General features: G+C 37.8%; 2 protein-coding genes across 2 annotated transcripts; one reads left to right on the top strand and one right to left on the bottom strand.

The window, feature by feature from the left end:
- The first annotated feature begins 1,308 nt into the window (after positions 1–1,308).
- Positions 1,309–2,559, top strand: LOC139445185 (protein HEXIM2-like). The gene has a single exon (XM_071226314.1). The coding sequence runs from the start codon at positions 1,394–1,396 to the stop codon at positions 2,171–2,173; it is 780 nt and encodes a 259-aa protein (XP_071082415.1). The 5' UTR covers positions 1,309–1,393; the 3' UTR covers positions 2,174–2,559.
- Positions 2,560–3,511: 952 nt separating this feature from the next.
- Positions 3,512–20,069, bottom strand: LOC139445184 (HAUS augmin-like complex subunit 7). Its single transcript, XM_071226313.1, has 10 exons — positions 20,003–20,069; positions 18,568–18,674; positions 17,194–17,270; positions 16,288–16,349; positions 13,391–13,509; positions 12,594–12,764; positions 11,777–11,876; positions 6,557–6,769; positions 5,377–5,470; positions 3,512–3,738 (listed from the first exon to the last, which is right to left on the bottom strand). Exons 1-10 carry the CDS (start codon positions 20,057–20,059, stop codon positions 3,617–3,619), a joined length of 1,122 nt encoding a protein of 373 aa, XP_071082414.1. The 5' UTR covers positions 20,060–20,069; the 3' UTR covers positions 3,512–3,616.
- Positions 20,070–21,738: the final 1,669 nt, after the last annotated feature.

The raw sequence follows: 21,738 nt of genomic DNA, 5'->3' as shown, positions 1-21,738 counted from the left end.
TATGAACTTATATACAATGTATATGATACAATTAATACATAATACGATTAATGTGACACAATACTTGAGTTTGTCTTCTATATTTTCTGTGTGGCCGTTTTGACTTTTTCCTGGCCATTATGACTTTACCTTTTGAGGCCGTTCTGACATCGGGCCGTTTTGACCCGCTCCCCAACTACGGACATACATGCCTTTAACAATACGTTTAATTCTCAATGTTTCTATACGCGCGTACCGTGTAAAGAAAATCCGTAAAGTTTGATTTCATCATTCAAAACTCTTTCTGGTTGTCTGCTAACCATTTCATTATGTATAAATTTCGACAGTTAAAATAACAATCTTATTAAAATCAGATCTTAGTTCTCGCTACATCTAAACAAGATCTGATTTATATTAGGGCTTGGAAGGGCAACTCGAGTACCCGGCTCGGGTGGGTACTGAGTAGGACCCGGGTACCCACAGGACTACCGGCCCGGACCCGTGGTTAGTCACGTGATGTATTGTTCAATGACAAAACGTATCTAGAACTCTATGGTTACACCACATGTTTGCATATGGTTGAATAAAGATATAACTTAATTCAACTACAGTGTATGAATGACCAGATTGTTTAATACATGTATCTAAATACGTTTTGCCATGGCTATGGCATTTTGAGACATCTCCTGAGACCTACAGTGGGTACCCAGGTATGGTCGGGTAATAGGGGGGGGGGGGGGGGAGGGGGTGGGGGTGTGTGTGTTTCCCGGGTAGTAAATTTGGCCCTAATTTGTATGAGATTGTCAAAATAACTACCATAATTACACAGCATTTCGGGTGCTCCAATTAAGTAGAAATAAGAAGTAATTAAAAATATCTACAACAAGACCTGAACGTGGGACCAGACCGTGAAACATTGTTGATTTCTGGACATCCGACACCTAATTAATACACAGCCACGACTGCAGCCTCTATTATGAACATGACAGAGTAAGTGGGAACAGCTTGCTAAAATACATGTTCTGCTTGAACGATTCCCTTGGAACACAAGGAGTTGAAACAAGTTTGAATGGGTTCGCGGGCCTTGGGGGCTATTTGGATTAATTACGTAATTTAATCTTCCCTCTATTTCCCGACGTTATGTTTACGTTTGGGTCTTCATTGGTAATCTTCAAGAATATAAGTCTTTGGGGAAGTACTGTATTGCATCAAACGTCGAAACGACGACAGGCCACGTGACATTGAACCGGCGTTTGATTGGTTCTATATATGGAAACAATTAGCTGACGTAGTAACGACCACGTGCCTATATATACTGCGTGGCAACAACGTTTGCATTCATTCGAGAAAATTCACAGAACGGGAAGGAAGGGCGTATTTGGTCCTAACATTAATTCCTATTTCAGTCAACACTATGCAGATAATACAAGAAATGGCTGAAACCGAAGAAGTGAAAATGAAGAAAACCCGTAGAGGAAAGCGATGTGGTCGCCGAACGAGGCGAGGTGAGGAGAATAGTTTTGATGAAATGGCTGACCCTTCCTGCAGTTCAAGCATGGACACGAAAAGTGTGAAAGGGAGAAAATTTTATGTGAGACCAAGGTATAGTCCCAAAGCTCCTCATAATTCCACACAGTTTATAATGGACGATCAGCACCATTGTTTGCTTAACAATGAACACATATTTGATTTCTCAAGGTGTGATGAAATGTCTATGTATTTCAACAATGAAGACGCATCACAAGGAAGTGCTCGGGGATCTCCTCATTCAGACTGCGATTGCGCAAACTCCCATTCAACATGTTCAAGTGCTTTGGAGAACGAACTGAATAATTTGCAGTTAAATGCATCGCAATATATGGCAAATGACTTTGAGTCGTTTTACAATCAGTTGAGAGCAGAAGAATTGTCGAAGTTGTCCAAAGATGAACTCGTAGACGAATTATTATCTATGGAAGAGAAAGTTTCTGATTTCGAGGAGAAGATGCAGAAAATGCAAAGAAACACCGATACATTGTCCCCACCAAAACATGGACTTAAATCACCGGGATTGGGGAAAACAAAATTACCACAGGATGTGAATGGGAAAGCACAATCTACAAACCATATGTCAAGTTTACTAAAAGAACTAGAATTGCTAAAGCAGGAAAATAGCAAACTAAAGCAGAAACAAGATTCATTATTATCTTCATAATTAACTCATTTCAATGTGTTATCAATCATGTAATTTAAGATTTTGTTCTGCATTTTCCCTGTTTGTGATATGATCATGGAAGTATCTCCACAACGATTGAGTCCACTTTCATAAAATACTTGATGTATTTTGTTTTGAGAACTTGGAAGTTTTCAGTTAGCCAAAACGTTTAAAAGAAGTATGAAGAAAGAAGAACTATTGAGGAACTTTTCTTATTTTTAGAGATAAGCTAAAACTAGATATTTTGAATGTCAGTCAAGCTACAAGGTGTTGCTTGATATGTCACTGTTATGTGAATGAATGTGAATGCTTGTCTTTGAGTCAAGCCTTTGTTTTAAGCATATAAAATGTTGGAATGAAATCATTATCTTTGTCGTCGTGTGTTGAACTACTTATTACTGTTGAGTTTTTCCTTTTCAGCACTTGAGACACCTGGTGACCCAGCAGCTGTTCACTGTCCAGCTACGGACAAGGGTTCGAGTGACCAGCTTGGTCATTCACTCCGTGGACAGGAGGTAACACTGGTCTTGAGTGTCATTTTAGCAGCTGTAACTTAAGTTGAAACAGTAACTGGGACTGAAATGAAAAGTTTTTTTCTTATAGCAGTAGCAGTGATTTCTCAAGAATGTCATTAGGTGTTTTATCAGTTTTTGACAAGACCTTCTGAATTGTGTATATCACTAACAAATTTAGAAGGAATCTTCAGGACGTTGGTGGCAATGTTCTTGAATCTAAACATATCTGAAACCTTGGCCAAATAGAACATCAGTGGTCATGAAGTTTTGATGCTAGTATGGAATTGCGGTATCTCAAGCCTTCGTAATTCATAACCAACAAAAGTGTCTTAGGAACTGAACATTATCAATCTTGATATGAACCATATGCCATGATTGTTCAGCACCATGGTGTAGACAGTCCCCGAAGCCGTCATGATTGTTGAAGCAATGGCTATTCAAATAGCTCCATCGTTTCTTGCCCTTTGAAACATGCATGTTAATGAACTGGTACTATTACCTCGTATGTATGGTTCTCATAGGTGGTCTTTCAAATTTGTTATTTAAAAAAAACTTTTCATTTCTATCCTTTCAAAATGCAGGCATTGACTTCCAAGTATCAGAGGTTTTGACTTACCAATGATATTATGTAAAGTTGTGTTTTTGCATATATCCCTGGTACTGGTTTTAATCTATCTATATTTGTTGCAGCGGTTTCCAACTACAGTGAACTGAACTGTGCTGGCTGACGGTGCCAAGAAATGAGTATTATGGTATTATCAGTTGCCTAGCAACTTGCCTTTTGTGTTGAAGAAAGGTTTTGAAGGATTATGTATGACAAGAATAATCTTTATTTCACCGATACATGAGCATGATGAGCAAATTTGATTAAATATATATTTCATTTTGCCATTATGTTAGGAATGTACAATGTGTTGATGGCTGATATTTACATCTTGCAAGGTGTAGATAAGATAGAGGAATGAAGACAAGACTCCTGGCGTTTGAGGGACTCCTCCAGGATGCTGATGTACTCCTGGAACTTGTCTCTAGCGGACTGGCCGGCGCTCACTGAAAAATGGTATAAACTGAGTTAATACATGCTACTTCTGCAGTCTCTATTGTTTTCTCCGAGCTACAGATAGCTGTGTATTTGCGTAAAAAACACCCCCAAAACTATTCAAAACCCAATACTTTTCAATTAACTTGTGTACAGAAACGCATGCATTAAATGAAAAACAGCACACATAAATACCCAATGAAGTTTTTTCAGCATGCATACAACAAATGTAATTTCCGAAGCATAATTACGTCCTAATTCACTTTCTGAGTCAAGCCTATATTTAGCACCGTTATATACACCTAAATCATTATTTATTTTTTTAAAATCTCAAAATGCTTATTATTCATTTTGGGGAAATACAAAACAATAGTGATGATTAGAGGAGTGAAAAAGAAATTGATTACACAATGAAAAACGTAATAACCCAATTCTAATAGAAACCTTCAGCAAAAAATCAATTGCTTTGTAAAATATTACACTCCAGTAAATATCTCGTGGTACTAGGGTTATCCATGTTAATGCTCTTTATTAGCAGCTGGGGTCTGTTCCACAACAAATTTACTGCCAAGACAACAAGACAAATACATTATGCCCTAGTAGTTGTGGCGTACAGTTCAACCACTAATTGGCTAACTTGCTGTAAACTCCAAATATTACAATTACTGATATGTACGCAAGATGATCAAAATAGCATTATGGTTACCAGGTGCAGGGAGGAGTTATGGAGACGCATGGAATATCCTACTTATTATATATGTTTTGTGAGTACTGCAAAATTAAGTTATTTCAGTACAGATGTAAAACCTTGACACGTAAATTCTCCCAACCCCCACCAAACAAAAGTAGCAAAATATATTTAGGGTCATATATTTATATAAAATCATATCCAAATGCATTATATATAAATCTGACACTGAATCAAAATCAAAATTAATCTTGAAATCGAGAATACAAGCTGGTCCAGTAACACAAAATGGAGCTTTGCGAAGTCCATATTGACGAGTTAAAAGAAATTTACATTTTGAATAACAAACCATAACCATAAGAAGTGATATTAACTCCATAAATGACCATCTGTCACTCTTGTGCCTTGTCAATGTGGAACTTGCAAAAAAAAAAGGAAGTGAACAGTTTGTGCAAGGGCTAGACAATTATGATTAAGGGAGACAATTTGCGTGGACAATAGTTCCATTTACTGCACTGCATTGAAATATCAGGTGTTATGTTCACTGCAACGAAAAATATCGCTTCAGGAAAACTCATTCTTTCACAATGAAGTATATAATACATTTTCATTTTGGGAAACAAGTATGGCCACAAGAGGCCAAAGGAAGATCGATTGATCACTCATGCACATTCCCTTAAAGAGATTTGGTGTGTTGTCAAGTGTTTCTGAATGTACAAGACAAAACTCTTTTCTTTTTTTAAGTTGATTTGAAGGCTATATTTTAGGTGTGTTTACTAAGACTCTGGGTTTCAGTGGCCAATCTAAAAGCGGCGTTAAACCCAACTCACTCACTCACTTAGAAAGTCTAACACTCATATTTATGATAAAGGTAGATTTCCAACAAGGTAAGTATGTTTTCTAGAAGTCAAAGAGACCCATTTCTGCCATGATCGTATCTTGGAATAAACAGTAATGGTACCTAAGTTGTCGACTTTGTTGTCTGTGTCTGCATCAGTGGACTCCTGTCCAAGTTGTGTGTATGTCATGCGGATTTGGCTGATGCTGCTGAGCAACTGAAACAAAGATTGGGTGCCACTTCCAATGTCACACTCGACAATATTCTAGTTAAATGAATCTGGTCTGGACCAGACAAACCAGTAATTGGTACAATATCAATCTAGACCCAGTAGAATCCCTATTAAGTCGCTACATGTGACATGCCAAGGTCGTTGTGGGTCCAAAGTGATGGCATCGTTTATGCTGATATTTTGTAGCCAGATACTAAACATCTTGGCAATCTGAACAGGCCTCCACAGCATGATTACAATGACTGATTTGCCTTCAAAGGTCATAGTATATTGTGCCATCTACCCGAGGCAAGGGAGTTAACTGACTAAAAGTCCAGTTTCCACCCTTGCCGAACTAGGCTGGAATTACTGGGCTCGATTGTAGCACCACTAGTGGCTATTACCAGTTTTGTTCCTTCTAAGCTTCTCCTATGGACCAATCAGATTCCACCTCTCATATCACTTGCGTTTGCTTCACACAAAACGGTGGTGCCCAGTCAAAACGATTTGAACGATAATCAAGATCTATATTGTGACAAAACGGGTCTTACATCGCTAAATGCATCAAATCACGTGAGAACCTTGATTAAAAACATGAAAAGATTTGGAAAATATCTGCTGACGAGGAGTTGGCGGTGCACATGCTTGGCAAATCCTGCAATCGACCGAAATCTGCACGACAGTTTCCGAACAGGATTTCGATTTTGGTGTGCAAATTTTATTGGACTATGCACAGACTCGTTAGTCCAGCCAAAATGTAACTCCATGATACCAACCTCTATCTTATCTACAACCTAGGGTAGTCAGTTAACTCACTTGCCTCGGGAAGATGATATTGTGCTTGTTTAAAAGCATTCTCGATATCCGAACATTACTCTTTATTGTTAATTTTATTTGGTTTACACAATTTCATATTAAGTCACACAAAGTTCTAGCTCACCTCAAGGTTTATGGAAAAATATTTACATTAAGGTAAAGGAGAGAATGACAATCATGGAAGCCATGTTCTATAAGAAAGTTGACCACAGACTGGCAATAAGCCATGACCTAAGCTGACTTTACTTCCAGTCTGTATAAACCTGCCTAACCTACCTGGTGAAACTGGTGCAGGATAGTGTGTACTCTCTTGAAGGCCTTGCCGAGGCCAGTGAGGGAGGGGGGACTCTTGTTGCACCAGTGCCGCATCTCATTCTCGTAGCAGTAGGTGAAACTGACGGTCAGCTGTGACAGCTCAGACAGGACAACGGTCAGTGTCCGACTCATAGTGTCCAGTTGCTCATTCTCGGCACTGGTCTGGTACCTGTGCTGCAAACAGGAAAACAGTCGTCAGCTGTAGGTAAACAGCAGGCCCGGAGATTCAGGAAGGGTGGTCTTTAACCCTCTTGGTGCCACGGGACCATATACGGTCCCTCACTTTTCACACCCGCATAGTGCCAGGGGACCATATATGGTCCCGAGAAAATGCCCCTTTTAAACTGTGAATTTTGATATTCAACACTGAGTGCGCTAAGTCAAAACTATAGCCATCATCACCCAAATCATCTTAGCTTTAACATCGTGTAACTCGTACTTTATACAGTGCTACGGATTGCGAAATATGGCGAGATTAGTAAAGTGGCTACCGCTCTTCTCGGCCTTTTTCTGCCATGTTTGAACACCAAGCGAATGACGACGAATTTTGATTATGCACCCATGTCACATACACGTAAATATTTTCAGACAAAATCCTTGTTCATAAGAAAAAATATGACCTGAGTGATCAGAAAGACATATTTTTCCCAACTGTATATTTATTCACGTAAATACAATTCTGTTCACTCCTTATGAACATGTTTATTTACACGTTTTGTATATTTTTATCGACTATCGGTAATGGTGGAATGGCCGGTACACATGAGAAAACGACAGTGTATATTTCCATTACATTTATGACGTACATTGAATGAATTTATAACCATCATCACCCTAATCATCTCAACTTTAATATCGTGTAACTCATATTTTATGCAGTGCTACGGATTGCGAAATATGGCGAGATTAGTAATGTGGTTACCGCGCTTCTCGGTCTTTTTCTGCCATGTTTGAACACCAAGCGAATGAAGGCAATGTTTATTATGCACCCATGTCACATACACGTAACTATTATTATCTCAGACAGCCAATTTGAAAAAGAAATCTGATCGGGCTGATCAGAAATGATTTACTTGTCCCCACTGTACAGTTATTGGCGTAAGAGTACTAACGTTTAGTCGGCCACGGTAGTTTTTTGTTCCAAGTATTGCATATGTTTATCGACTGTGTGTCATGGCGATTTAGCACGGCGCTACATACCAACCGACAGTGCAGATTGTCTTTTTATTTATGATGCTGAATTACAGAATATATTCAAATCAAAAATATGGAAAGATAGCTATAATCGTTAATATTAAGTTGGTATTGTGTATATCTATGGGCAGGAGGTTCATGATCAAAACCTAAACATTGAATGGCCAAGCCCGAAGTGATCGACAGGGCACGTTCGCCTCATATCTGTGCCGCGATTTCTTGTTTACAGGTTGTCCTACATACTTGCCCGTTCAGACAAATAACTGCTACTTTTATCATATGAAATGACTAAGAGTCATGTGTGATTGCTCACACTACCTGACCGTGTGAGTGACTTGCCCTAACTGTTTCACATTTTGTCGCAAATGGAGATTTCAGAAGTGTGGCCACGACATCTAACGTGAGTCGACGCCATATTGTAAACAAATTGTGTCAAGGTCGGTTCCACATGTGGTAGCTCAGGCCCCGTTTCTGTCGATGGTACACGCGATACAAACATAATGCAACTACTGAAAACATCAACATAACTTCTACAATGATGACATCAATACCTTTTTGTATTTGGATTAACCGCTTATGGATACGCTGTGCTTTTAAGTTCAATTTCGATTTGTTTTTCCTTTCATTGAAACTGTGATAATGGCGGTGTGATTGGTTTGCTGAAATAGTATTTTCCATTCTAATGTACATAGTACATGTTGTGATTGTAGAAGATAATTGATAACCAATTGTGTATGCATATATATCATCAAATACACATTACTAATCTCTTCAGAAAATGGAATATATTATAGCTCGTTTTCAAACATTCTGCTATGGATATTAGATCAAATAATGATATTAGATTTACAAATTATTTATGTACACTGTACTCTCGATTAATGTATGATAATCTATTGGAAGTCTTCAACTCTTATTTGATATGTCATCTGAAATGTCAGCAATGAGTACAATTAATTTTATTTCGTTACAATCTGCAATTTTATTCAAATAGGCTAATAGACTGTCGGTGATTTCCCGCCGCTGTGAATTTGTCGTCTGGACAGGTGCGCGTGATTTGACCTCGCGTGTTGTGACGTGGATGACGTCACTTGAAACAGCTGATCTAATGTTGTGGTAGTATAATGGATACACGTGGTTTCATTTTCCAAATAACAATATTCTCTTTGACTGAACTAGAAAGCATATCTAGTACATCACGATTGGAAAATGTCTACGGCGACCGAATAGAATATTTAGAATATTTGGCGCAGTTTTCTAATTTTGGTATGTTGACATGTGCTTTTCATATATGTTTGAAGGCTTGATATTCCAAAAAAATAATATGCATTTAGTTGAGTACAGTGAGAAAGCTGTCAAAATGGATCCAATATTAAACCACCTAGATTTTAAAATATTTTAGCTTCATCTATTGGAATCTCGAATGGTTCAATTTATAACATAAACAGTAAAAGTAATTAGATCTTCTCACAATATATAGATAATCAATTTCTGAAAGACAAAAAGTTTTTAGTGTAAATGTGACTTCGTTTTGATGTTTTATATAGTTATATGTATGTCTTTTTTCACTCTGCATTATCTAAATTACCAAATACTTCGACCAGTGACATATAGTAGTAATTAGATTCTACTTTGTTTTTTATCCTAGGTATGAAATAGATTTTCTTTTTAAAAAAATATTTGTCTAAGAGCAAAATCAATACATTCTTGTGGTTTTTTTTCACCATTTTAATTTGTATATCTTCCCTCCAAGCTGTTGTTTAGCTAGGCCAAAATTAAGAAAAAAAAGGAAAGACATAATAAACCATTTTTATGTAAGATTTTGCTGGTTAAATTTTCGGAGTTCAATACCAAGAATATATTTTTCCTTTTATGACAAATAATTCCATTACTTTCATTGACCTACGATCATTATCTATTTCAAACTTTTCCTTCAGTAGAATGGGATGGAATGGGAAACTAGTGGAAATAAACTATCACGTATGTCCTTTAATGTACATGTACATACCTAGCTATAGGTGTAAATACACTTCTAAAGTCGTATTTATAAATCAAATGAATAAATGAAAGAAAAGGTGGTATTTCATGGACTGGCCATACAAGTATATTTTGAGCAAAGGTCTAAGTTAGGCAGCCAAGTGCGAAATACGAGCTGATACGAGGATGTATGTTTTCTGGTGTTCATAGTGAAACAATGACATATGGCGCCCGAGTTGCGAGTGATCGAAAATAGGTTTGTTGAATAGATTTGCTGCCCATGAAAACGTTTCAACAATTTTGATTGAATCTACATGTACTTACTCTTGGGTGGTATTACGTTAGTATAATCTTGTTAATTATTAAGAAATAACAATGATGCCCGATATTGAGCGATGTCAATTTGAGTATTGTCAGGGCTGTTTAGCGATCTTTCACATTTTGTCCTTTGAAAATGTACGATGTCAATTACCCGGAAGTTGATTTTATCACTAATAAAAGAGCACGGTCATTGAAACATACATGGACGTAACTGGGATTTCTTCACGATATACATTCCAAACTGTCATTCGTTTTGTGACATAATCTTTGAAACAGTCTGCGTATGAATTAATCACTACCACTTCCGTCAATTTTGTTTTGACGTCAAAAACACGCACAATTTCATCGGTTTTTTTTATCGGTAAATATAACTCACGGAAAATTCTCAGTGAATGTGTACTTCAACATAAATATCATATGTCTATCACTGTTAGGACATGTACTTGCCAATGATATGAATTATTGGTCATTTAGATTTCAAACAAGGGCGCTTACTTGACTTTGCTTGCCATATTCGGGAGCGTCCATATTACGATTAATGTGGAAAAGTAGGAAACTTATAATACCAGCACATTTATCGATGGCTGGGCAGTGCATAGATCTTTTGGATTTGGTGACTTTAGATACTGTTGGAAAGACAATCAACTCGAGTTGCATGTTATACAATTTGGTTACATTGTGTGAAGAAATAAAGACGTTGCAACACTTTTGATACAATGTATACATTTTTGTAACCGCGACGTCAGCACAGTGCGGCACTGAGCGGTTGGCAGGCTGACTGACGTCCAGGCACCATGAGGGTTAAAATGCATGCACCAAGATGATACGACTAGGCATATAGCTGACACTGTAGTAGACTGTACATGGACACATGACATTTTGGAAGGTTTCAAGGTGATTTCTAAGTATTTATTTTTAACCGACAGAAATTTAATAGGATAAAATGACCATCATAAAATACTACGATATTGGACCACTTAAAGCGGCAATTTTTTCATTTTTCATTCCATGGGCTTGCCGTCCCAACTGAAAAGCAGCTGTAAAAAATAATGAAACATAAACAGATATATTATGTCTCCCACTAGTAATACCGACCATTTTATACATAAATTCCATGTCTACATCACTATCAGAGATTCCAAGAGCCAGCTGCAGTCTTAACTCCCATGGCAGAAGGACTTTCATATAAATCAATAAATGATTGAAATAAATAAAAAATTAATATATGTTTAGAATACATATATTATTTTTTTATTTCGAACTCCCTTGAGTGGAAAAGCTGGAATGAATCCGTAAAACATGATAAAGTGTTGCCTAAAAGTCAGTAGTCGAGCTAATTGTCAAGTTTCTGTTGAACCCCCTCATGTCATAATATTAGTTACATGTATGTGACGGCTGTCTGTAAATAATCAAGTCTCAGCCAGACAATCCAGTGAGTGACATCATGCGCATGGATCCATGCAAGTTGGATACTACGACATGCAGTCAACTAAGTCACCAACCCTGACCCCTTGATCATTTAGTTGTCACCTACAACAAACACAGTTTGCTGGGGACCTATATTCTTACCCAGAATCCCCAAAAGCTGATCTCCACCTTAATGGTCTCTCACACCCTAATAAGACAGAATCTATTTCACTCTGCTAGTACATAAAAAGACGTGGTTGTGATGGAGAAGGAAATCCTTACTTGTTGCTTGAAGTCTATAAGTATTTCAATCTGGCGGTTGAGAGCCTTTGTGACCTGTGTGGTGATGTTGACAAGAGCAGGCAGGTCGGGGACTGGAGGGCTGCAAGCACACAATGAAAATGTCATGCATCATCAATAGTGTGACATGAGCTATCTTTGGGACGATAAACACTATAGTAACATGATCAACCAAGTCAGCGAGTCTGACCACCCGATCCCGTTAGTTGCCTGATACAGCAAGCATACAGGGATGATTATGGATATTTTCCTTTTCAGATGAAACTTCTTTGCAATGGAGCATGGTCGATAATTTGGGTGTTTATGGGGGAAGCCATCAGATTTTATCATCCAAAACTGGCTCCCACAGGAGATATCGCTTGGATTAGATCAAGCGATATCTACACTGGAGATTTCGCTGCAATGAAATTACATCACAATGCTTTGCAGACCATTGTGACGTCACAATCAAATGACATCACTAATGGCTCTGCTACTGAAGCTGAAGCAGTACTTTTTACACTGAAGACACTGCTAATTACTGTCTACAAATTGAAAAAGTTGGAAGAATGATGTTGGATGATAAATAAAATCTCACCCTCGTGTCTTTTGATATCAAATATATCAACACTCGTTGATAAAAATGGCAAACATCCTCAGCAGGCCTCCAGCTTGTGTTGATATATTTGATATCGAAAGACACTCGGGTGAGATTCTCTATTTAACAAATTCGTAGTCACTCAATTTCGCAGATCCCTGGAAGTTTCTCATCTCCGTACATACCTGGAAAGTGATTCAGGTACTGGGACTGATTACATACCTGTCCTTGGAGAATCCCTTCTCCACCCACTGTACATCCAGTTTTCGCTGAAGGTCTAGTGGCAGCAGACTCACATGGCAGTTGAACAGGACGTCCGTCTTCTCCTGATTTGCCAGATGATCCATCAGGAGGCAATCAGCCCCGAACTGCTCTGTCAAACCTGTGCTTGGGCTGGTGAAATAAATGTTGTGAATTCTGTATTCAATAAACAACCCCAATAATATTTTAATTTGGCAGTGAAATACGAAAAAATTTCAAGTGAAATAACATGATATTATTACTTGTCCACTTGGTATGATTCCACAAACCTTTATTTCCGCCAAGGTGTGCAATACAAGGAAACTTAATAATTGATTGTGTGGAATTTAAAATACATAAAATATTGGATATGAGTGATTAAGCAAAAAATAATTTTAATCTTATTGAGTGATCTGACACAGACACTTTCACTTGTGGCAAAACATAATTCTAATAATCATTACCAGTCAATAAAGTTCTCCAAAATTTCAGCCAGGCAACCGGACTGGCAACATTGTAAAGTTATCAGACCAGATAAAATGTTGCCAGTCCAGAATTTCTTTGACTAACAAAAAAAAGCAACAGATGGGTAAACTTAAGAATAGTCCTGTTTAACGTTAAAATAACAATAAACTGGTGGATTGTCAACTAAGTAATCTTAACTCAAAACTGACCGTCCATCAGCAAATTAGACCATCTCGGACTGTCAGTCAGGTGGGATTAAAACCATATCTATGCATTCTCTTTCGTGATAAAGTTCATTATACAAGTCTCTGTACCTGACCACCCCTGGACTCCGGAGTGCAGCCATAGTGGTCTCCTCCGAGGCATCAATGATGCTCACCATGTCTATGAGTTGGGTCATGAAGGATGCCTGCTTGGACACAGACGTCACACCCTGGATGGACAGAATCATTGTCATTCTCTGTGACTGTCATATTCAAATTTAGTAAAATCTAAAAACAATTTTACATTTGTATACTTATCTTGCATTACTCCTTTATGCATTTAGTGCTGTTTTTTAACATGACGACGAAGCTGTGTGAGGTCCAGCTGAAAAAGAAGTTGTTCTAACAGGTTGTGTGGCACTTACCATCACAAGGTGCCCACAGAAGTGGGGGAGGGAGCTCTGTGACGGTGGGCCACTTAAGACGTAATAGTGCAGGATAAGTATACAAATGTAAAAATATTTATATTTTAATAATTTCCTTCACTTATCCTGCATTACTCCTTAATTAATTCATCTGAATAGGATGGTATGGATGTTGGTACATCTTCAGATGTGATCCTCAAGATACCCTTATCAAGAAGTCCTGGAAAGAACCCTCAGTGATCAAACCTGGCACTAGTGTAATCCCTCCTCATCTTCAGCAACCATCGTGGATCGTTTGTGCCCAGCCTTTTTAAATACATGAACCAGCCCTTCACAGAGTTCCACCAAGGCACGATCAAAATCAGAGCGAGGCTTTGGGTTGCTCTGATCTTTGAAGGAGGTGGTGGAAAGCATTCATTCTTTGAGCATCCACTAGGATGTTCTGACAACCAGGGATGTGTATTTCACTCGATCTACCAGATGGAAAAAACAGAACTTCTGCTGCAGCAGGGAGTGAGAGTGTGTCATCCCCTGGATGCGCAGACACCGGCCACTGATATGTTGTCTGTTGAGATGGCTACCTTGGCATTCTGGAGCCGTGTGCGTTGATTGTCAGACGACAGCCCTGAAGCTGTCTGGTCCTCCAGATGTGCGCCCCCACCCTGTAGAGAGGCGTCTACGAACTCGCGTCAAGGAGACTCCTATGATATTTGACTCCACCGTCCACCACTAGAGATGATATTTGAGATGTGAAGGTAGGACAGTGGAGACTGATGGATCCTGGTCATCATAGGCAACTGCCTAGTTATTGGCATTAGAAGAGGCGTAGGAGAAATAGCGCTCTTAGACCTAGACAAAGACTTTAAACCCAGAAGTGGAGGATATGGACATGATGCTAGGTGTGGCAGGGGTCTCGAGTGAGATCTCTTGAGAGTCGGACATCCTAGGGTGTCTGAGGGCCTGCTGAGAAAGGCGCTTCCTAGATACCTGGAAGTACTTGGAAAAGCCTGGAGGAGATAGTAGTCTGCAGAAGCTGCACTTTGTAGCCACGGAGCAAGGGTTGGCACAGTCCAGACACAAGGGGTGGGGATCGCTGCAAGATTTTTCACTGTAGCAGTGATTACAATGGGGCCTAAATCTGCGATTAAGCAGAGGCCATAATTACAAATAAACAAAGAAAATGTTAAGGCAATTTTAACCCAGAAACATAGCAGTTAAAGGATCAAATTAAGCAGTATAAAAGTGTGAAAACACTTTAATTACCAAACAGGAAGCAATAGGTAAGACACAACAAAAGAATTACCATGTAACAATAAAGAAGAAATGATGTAAGACACAAGAACGTGACAACGTGCGAAAATCAAAATGGCTAATTTGAAGAACAAAGAACATGATTTTTGGAGTGACTTGTAGCCACCATCATGCACAATATATCAATATGCCAGTGAAACTATGTGATAACGTGTTTAGACACAAACCATAAGTATGATATAAATCGCAAAGACATGCTGAATAATGAACAAGCAAAAGGACGCCAGTAGATTGGCTGGAACTTTATTATACACGACTTGTCAATCTGGTTGACAAGCAGTAATGTGATGTTCCGTTACGTCATAACTACCGTGGTCACATGTGCACTGTGATGGACTTAGCCACAAGTTGGAACAACTTCTTTTTCAGCTGGACCTCACACAGCTTCATCTTTTTGTAAAAAAACCCAGCAGTAAATGCATGAAGGAGCAATGTAGGATCAGTTAAAGAATATGAATTTTCCTACGGTTGAATAACTAGTCTGTGACTTGAGCCACTAGTCCTAAGCCTGAGTCTAGTAAATTTTATTTCTGATGTGTAAACTCAGATAATAATGTCCTTATGCCGACACTAGAGTCTACTGGAGATGACAGACAGTGGTAGAAATTGGGAAAAGTCCCATGTTCCTTGACAAACTGCCCAATAGTTAAAGTATCATGAAGACTAGTAGAAATTTGTCCTATTTAAGGGTTTTGCTATGTGTTATCATTATAAGGACTAGTGGACTAAAACAGTTATTTATATCGCTGTTCTGGATAGTAAACTCACAACTAGGATATAAAATTTTAAAATGCCATGAAGACATCAAATAAAAGCCTACTAATATTAGGGCTGACTAAAAGGGTCGATAATCAGAATTATCGTCGATGGGAAGAAATATTAACGATTATCGATATGAAAGTTTTCTTATCCTTAATATCTTACATAAACTATTGTGATGCAGTAGTTTAAATTTCCTGAAGAAGACTTGATATTGTTAATCATGTCAATTGCTGAAGACAGAAAGTAACTGCTTTAGTTATATCCTAAATGTCCATTAATTAATCCATGCATTAATGTGTCACCACTCACCCGTGACGTTAGATATGTTGATCTCTTTAGGACTTTTGCATATTTGCTCAAAGTGTCTTTTCCAATATTTATCGATAATTGATCGATATTTTGTTAACGATTAGTGATCTCTATTATCTATATTGATAGCCAGCACAACTATTTATAATGTCCCTAACTGTTACACTTTTTTGTGTCATGAACTGTAAATGTTGTACTCACCCTGATGAGGTCAACATCATCGTATCTACAAAGGCCCAGCGTGTTGGCCACGTCCAGTAGTCCTACAATAACAACATGGCAACAACTGTTTCTCTGGATCTTGGGAAGGCTCCAACATTTCCACAATAACAATTCCATTCAGGACTTAATTCACAATGACACATTACATGAGTTTCAACTTTCTACATAATTTATTCATTTCTTTTTCAGTTTTTCTAAATAGTGAAATAAAATTATACTCCAAATATCTTAAAACCATATTGACCAAGAATTGATAAAAACAGAAATACAGGAACAAATGACATGCTTAGTAATCTGTAAATTCTAGGAAATGTATTGTCTGACATGGTTAGCTTCCAAAATCAGGGTCATGATTTAATCACACATTTTAGATCCATACTTTGTTGTTAGAACGACAATTTTCATTAATCTCATAAAAGGCGAGGTGAGGTGAAATGGGGTTTAACGTTGCGTCCAAGATTATTGCACTTATATAGCAACGTGCATGAACGTGTGTGTTTGTGTGGCTGCTTGTACTAGTCCGGACTGCCGATTTATAGTGCTAGCTAACTGAGATACCATGCCACAGTTTAACATGAATACCCCACTCAGACACAGTATTCTAACTCCGAGCCCACCAGTCCTTGTTTTAGCCCCTTAATGCCAAGGGTAAAAACAAGTACCATCTTATAACGTCTTTTGGTATGACGCGGCCGGGGATCAAACCCCGGACCTTCCGCTCTCCGGGCGGACGCTCTACCACTTGACCACGGAGGCGGTCCTAATCTCATAAAAAGAATAATGACAGAGATTGCACCACAACTGATTCATACATGTAAAAAATGCATGATTTGTGTGTCAGATAAAACCCTGACTTATGATGCTAATATTTGAATGATTACTGACTTTGTATTCTTGAGTCCATCTTGGATCCAACTGGGGCATAGTCTGGATCCAGAACCTCAGCAAGCTTTGAATCAAATCTGAAATAAATATTTTACCCATGCATTTTAAAATCATTTGGTATCAGTAATTCTATCTGGGTATTCATATTTCTGTTACCCACTAGTTTTTACACATGTGGGTATTTAAGTTAAATATTTAAAAACACTATTCATCTAGTCCCTGCAAACTGGTGTCATGTGGGTTAGACAGCTTTATAGGACTCAAAAATACCACGATACTTCCAAAAGAAAGTGTGATGGCAAATGATCATGATGTAAGTGTCATCGTGGAGTTTGGCATGGTTGACGGAATGCCGGTTTATAATTTCAAAATAAGTTGCTGATTCGCTAATCGAATACGCAGGGTTACTTCACAATATTTTGATGATATGCACAAGTTTTATTTTTGTAGCGTATCTGTAATGTTTGTTGCGTATTTGATACGCTTGGATTTTATTTTACTGCGTATTTCTGCATTTCTGATGCGTATGTTACGCAGATACGCAGCTAATCTGGAGCTCTGACCATCCAATTAAGTCATACAGTTCTTATATGAAACAGTTGCTGATATCAATATTGCTTGACATGTCCTGTTACATACTGTCTAAATATAACTGGGAGCACCTGGTTATATGTGGACTTCCATTTTCAGTACATTAAAAGTAATACATCATTTCTGACAGTCTTAAGGTTCCCTTAAACTCATTAATATATTCAGGGCTCTCGCTATGGGGACAAAGCAGTTTTGGAAGTGGGGTCATTAAGTTCAAACTTAGAAATTCTGTGGGAAGCTACTCAATAGAGTGACTAGAATGCAATGTATCTTCCCAAAAGAGTCTATGGAATCAAATGGTTCCAGTGTAGTACCATAATACAATAGATATAGATAGGTGTACATCAGAACATTTTAGTAACCAGATAAAATGGTATGTTAACATTGGTATAAGTACTCACTACAAATACAACAAATGTATACATTCCAATTTCAGGAAATATTTATTCATCACAACTATGTTATACACCTCACTGTTTCTGCAGCAGATGTTAGAATAGTAATATTTAACATAATAATCAATCCTTATAACTACATACAAACTAAATACTTTTCCTAATTCTAAACACAGATTGTATGACTAAGTATCATATTTGTATATTTAAGAAATGTGAATCTCACAGAGCAAAGATGTAAGTTTTTTCTAAAATAACTACAGACTTGAATCAAACTAATTAGAACTGCAAATTGGCCTGTGCCTAAAAGCCCTCCTAGGTTAATGTTCAAATAATATTGATAACAATGAATATGTATCTTTAGGGCACCAGAGTTAAAGAGGCTTACTTTGAGAATAGCCACTGTAACAGTCTAATTCTTGGTTCTCCAGGTTTGAAGAGTGGTTCTGTAATCCAGGATTCATCAACACCCTCTGTGAATGGGCAGCCAAGTTGCTGGGAGGAGAAAGGAGGGGTCTCATGATGTAGCCACGTTTTTACAGTTATTATCATAGTAATGCAGTTCTCGGATTAAACAAGTGAAAACAAGCATTGTTCCAAGTGATTAATCATTTTCTAATTATAGTTCAAGATAGTGAATTTGGTGCAAGAAACAAAACTTAGCGTATAACATACTGAAGATACATGTACTGAGAGAGAATGCTTTAATTGCATGAATTTTCTAATCCCATACATTACTGATCAATATTGATCATGGATTGGTTTTTCAAGCAAAAAATTGAAAACTTAAACAAGTCACAACACCAATATCACCAGACTAGAAACTATTTTTTGTGACAGAATGTTGTGAATGGAGATATAATTCACTGGACCAATAGTGCCAAATCTGACATTGTGAAGCATTCATCATTCCCTATAGAACATGTTGACTAGCCAGTAAGTTCCTAACAGTTTAATGTGTTATGTGCTCATAATTTTTACAAAGATTGATCCTATGTGCATCCATCACATTAGTGATGTAGATACCAAGTATACCTCTCTTTGTAACCAAAAAATCGACTGATCCTCTTCTCATGTCTATAGATTGCTTTTTTATTTATGAAACACATAAACAAACCTGCTTATGCTTATCAACGTTCTCAACTTCTACATGTTTCACCATAGTCAGATAGTTCAAGCACTGATCACAGTCGTACCTACCAACCAATAGTCTTGTTCAACATTGATTATTGATCGTATTGTGTGTGTCTAAAGCCAATTAACATTTGGTATCGTATTATGTATGAGGAAGCTTTCATGTAAAGGCTTTTCCTGTTCCTATTTATATGACTTTATTAAAATGACTGATGCACAGGGTACTTCATATAATCATAAGTACTGTGCTGTTCATAATATTTGTGTATATTCAAGATAACCAGGTAATTATGTATATGACTGCATTTGGAGTACAATTAGGACAGCATATGATTTGCGTGCCTCATATTTGAAATGACCAAGAACACTCAGCAAATAATAATTATAAGGATCTAAACAGTATATTAGTAAAAATACAATCGAAGTCTTAAGAATAATTGGCGATTAAATGACCCACTGGCTAGTGTGCGCAGATTAATGTGTTCTCGTATAACACACTAGTTACTAGATCTATCACGAACTTATGCGAACAAGAAAATGACATGTTTTGACAGGTCGACAACACAACAATCAACATAACTTTCTCCATTCCTTCCCATCTGTGCCCTACTCTTTATGTACCCAAATACAACAGACTACCCCATATTGTCATGGATGTCACTCAGAGTATATGATAGACAACAACTAACATCAAGTTTCTCCTTGAAACATTTCCCCAACTTGGCTGCCTTCGAAGTTGCCGCCATTTTGACTCGGTTACATGTAAAAGTTTTGCTGGTCATACTAAAAGTGAAGCTGCTACTACGAAAGGCGATCGATCATATACGAGGTGAGGTGAGGTGAAATTGGGTTTATCGTTGCGTCCAAGATTATTGCACATATATAGCGACGTGCAAGCACGTGTGTGTGTTTGTGTGCCGGGGGGCTGTTTGTACTAGTCCGGACTGATGCCGATTTATAGTGCTAGTTCACTGAGATACCATGCCACAGTTGAACATGAATACCCTACTCAGACACAGTATACTGACACCGAGCCGACCAGTCCTTGTTTTAGCCCCTTAATGTCGAGCGCCAGACAGGGTAACAACAAGTACCATCTTTTAATGTCTTTTGGTATGACGCGACCGGGGATCGAATCCCTGACCTTCCGCTCTCCTGGCGGACGCTCTACCACTTGACCACGGAGGCGGTCCCCGATCAAATACGAACTTACAGGTCGTTGCTATGAGCTTGTGATGAGAAATATGAAAAAAAAAACCCCCAAAAAAGCAAAAACTGCAAACGAAACAGATATTTTGATCATTTTAAGTACCTAATTATACAAGTCAATTTTTGTAGATTCTGCAGTCCAATTTTGATAATATTCTGCACATATTTAAGCTTAGTTTTCATGAAGTTTGTGGTTTTGCATCTGTTTGACTTGTGGCATTTTCTGACAAACCTATCCATAGCTATTGAAGTCAATCTGGTGATCACTGGTGGAAACATAGACACTCACTTTTGGCAAACTATCATACAATAGTCAACTTCACCTCAAACCGAAATAATATCCATTTACATGTTTAAAACCAACTTTCAACTCACATGTTAAAAAAAACCTTTTGCAGTCTATTTGATAAACTCTGCGGTGGATAAATGTAAAATTCTTCACAAGTTCTGCACATAATATGATTTTCTGCAAGACAGGTACATTTCTGAACGAAGTGGGTATTTCTGCAAAATATTCTGCGGCCACAACCACGGAACACAGCAGGGACTATTGTGTACTTGTATATTAGATGATTTTTCATAATAACTGATTATTATCATATGTTAAGTAAGTCCAAGGATTTTATTTATTTTTTGTTATACTTCTGCTTGCATGGAACAATAGGTGGATGTTGATTTCCATGCCATATATAGGACTGTGATTGTCAAAACATGTGATCCTGCATAGACTAACACCTAGTCTCTGAAATGAACATATCGTACAGAAAAAACAGTTGTTCAGTTATCTTAATAAAAATATAATAAAAGGGAGCCTAGTGACTCTCTTCATTTTCAGATACTGCAGTAATCTAGACTTGCCAAACATTATAGACTTGCATGGGCTGTATTTGATATATATTTGTATCAGGGTCTGTAAGACAGACTAGATCCTGCACTACAATTAAAGATCCTAGGTAAAGATCTAGGTAAAACTTATATGTGATTGCAGGGTCCAACAAAATATTTGTTCTGGGTAGAACAGGACCTGCAGTGTCTCTGGAATATCAGTTGTCCTGCAGAACATGTGCTGCTCTTTTAAACATCTATGTCACACATTCTTATAGTTTCTGTCCTTTTATTCTGTGAACAAAATAAGGAGGCTTACATTTCAGTCAGTTTGACAACTGTGATTTGAAAGACACTTGTCTTGATTAACTTGTCTAGTGGGCAGCAATTG

The sequence above is a fragment of the Haliotis cracherodii genome, unplaced genomic scaffold (genome assembly GCF_022045235.1).
Source record: "Haliotis cracherodii isolate W230 unplaced genomic scaffold, xgHalCrac1.p SCAF_6, whole genome shotgun sequence".
NCBI lineage: Eukaryota > Metazoa > Mollusca > Gastropoda > Lepetellida > Haliotidae > Haliotis > Haliotis cracherodii.
The sequence above is the reverse complement of the archived record's forward strand: the minus strand, read 5'-3'. Positions and strand labels throughout refer to the sequence as shown.

What these genes read in the sequence shown, in the direction of transcription:
- LOC139445185 (XM_071226314.1), top strand. Translation starts at nt 1,394, where the DNA reads ATGCAGATAATACAAGAAATGGCTGAAACCGAAGAAGTGAAAATGAAG.
- LOC139445184 (XM_071226313.1), bottom strand. Translation starts at nt 20,059, where the DNA reads ATGGCGGCAACTTCGAAGGCAGCCAAGTTGGGGAAATGTTTCAAGGAG. An exon ending in TTATAGACTTCAAGCAACAA is followed by an intron (nt 6,770 to 11,776) that starts GTAAGGATTTCC and finishes TCCTGTTTGCAG; the next exon opens with CACAGGTACCAGACCAGTGC. An exon ending in CAACAAAGTCGACAACTTAG is followed by an intron (nt 3,739 to 5,376) that starts GTACCATTACTG and finishes ACCATTTTTCAG; the next exon opens with TGAGCGCCGGCCAGTCCGCT.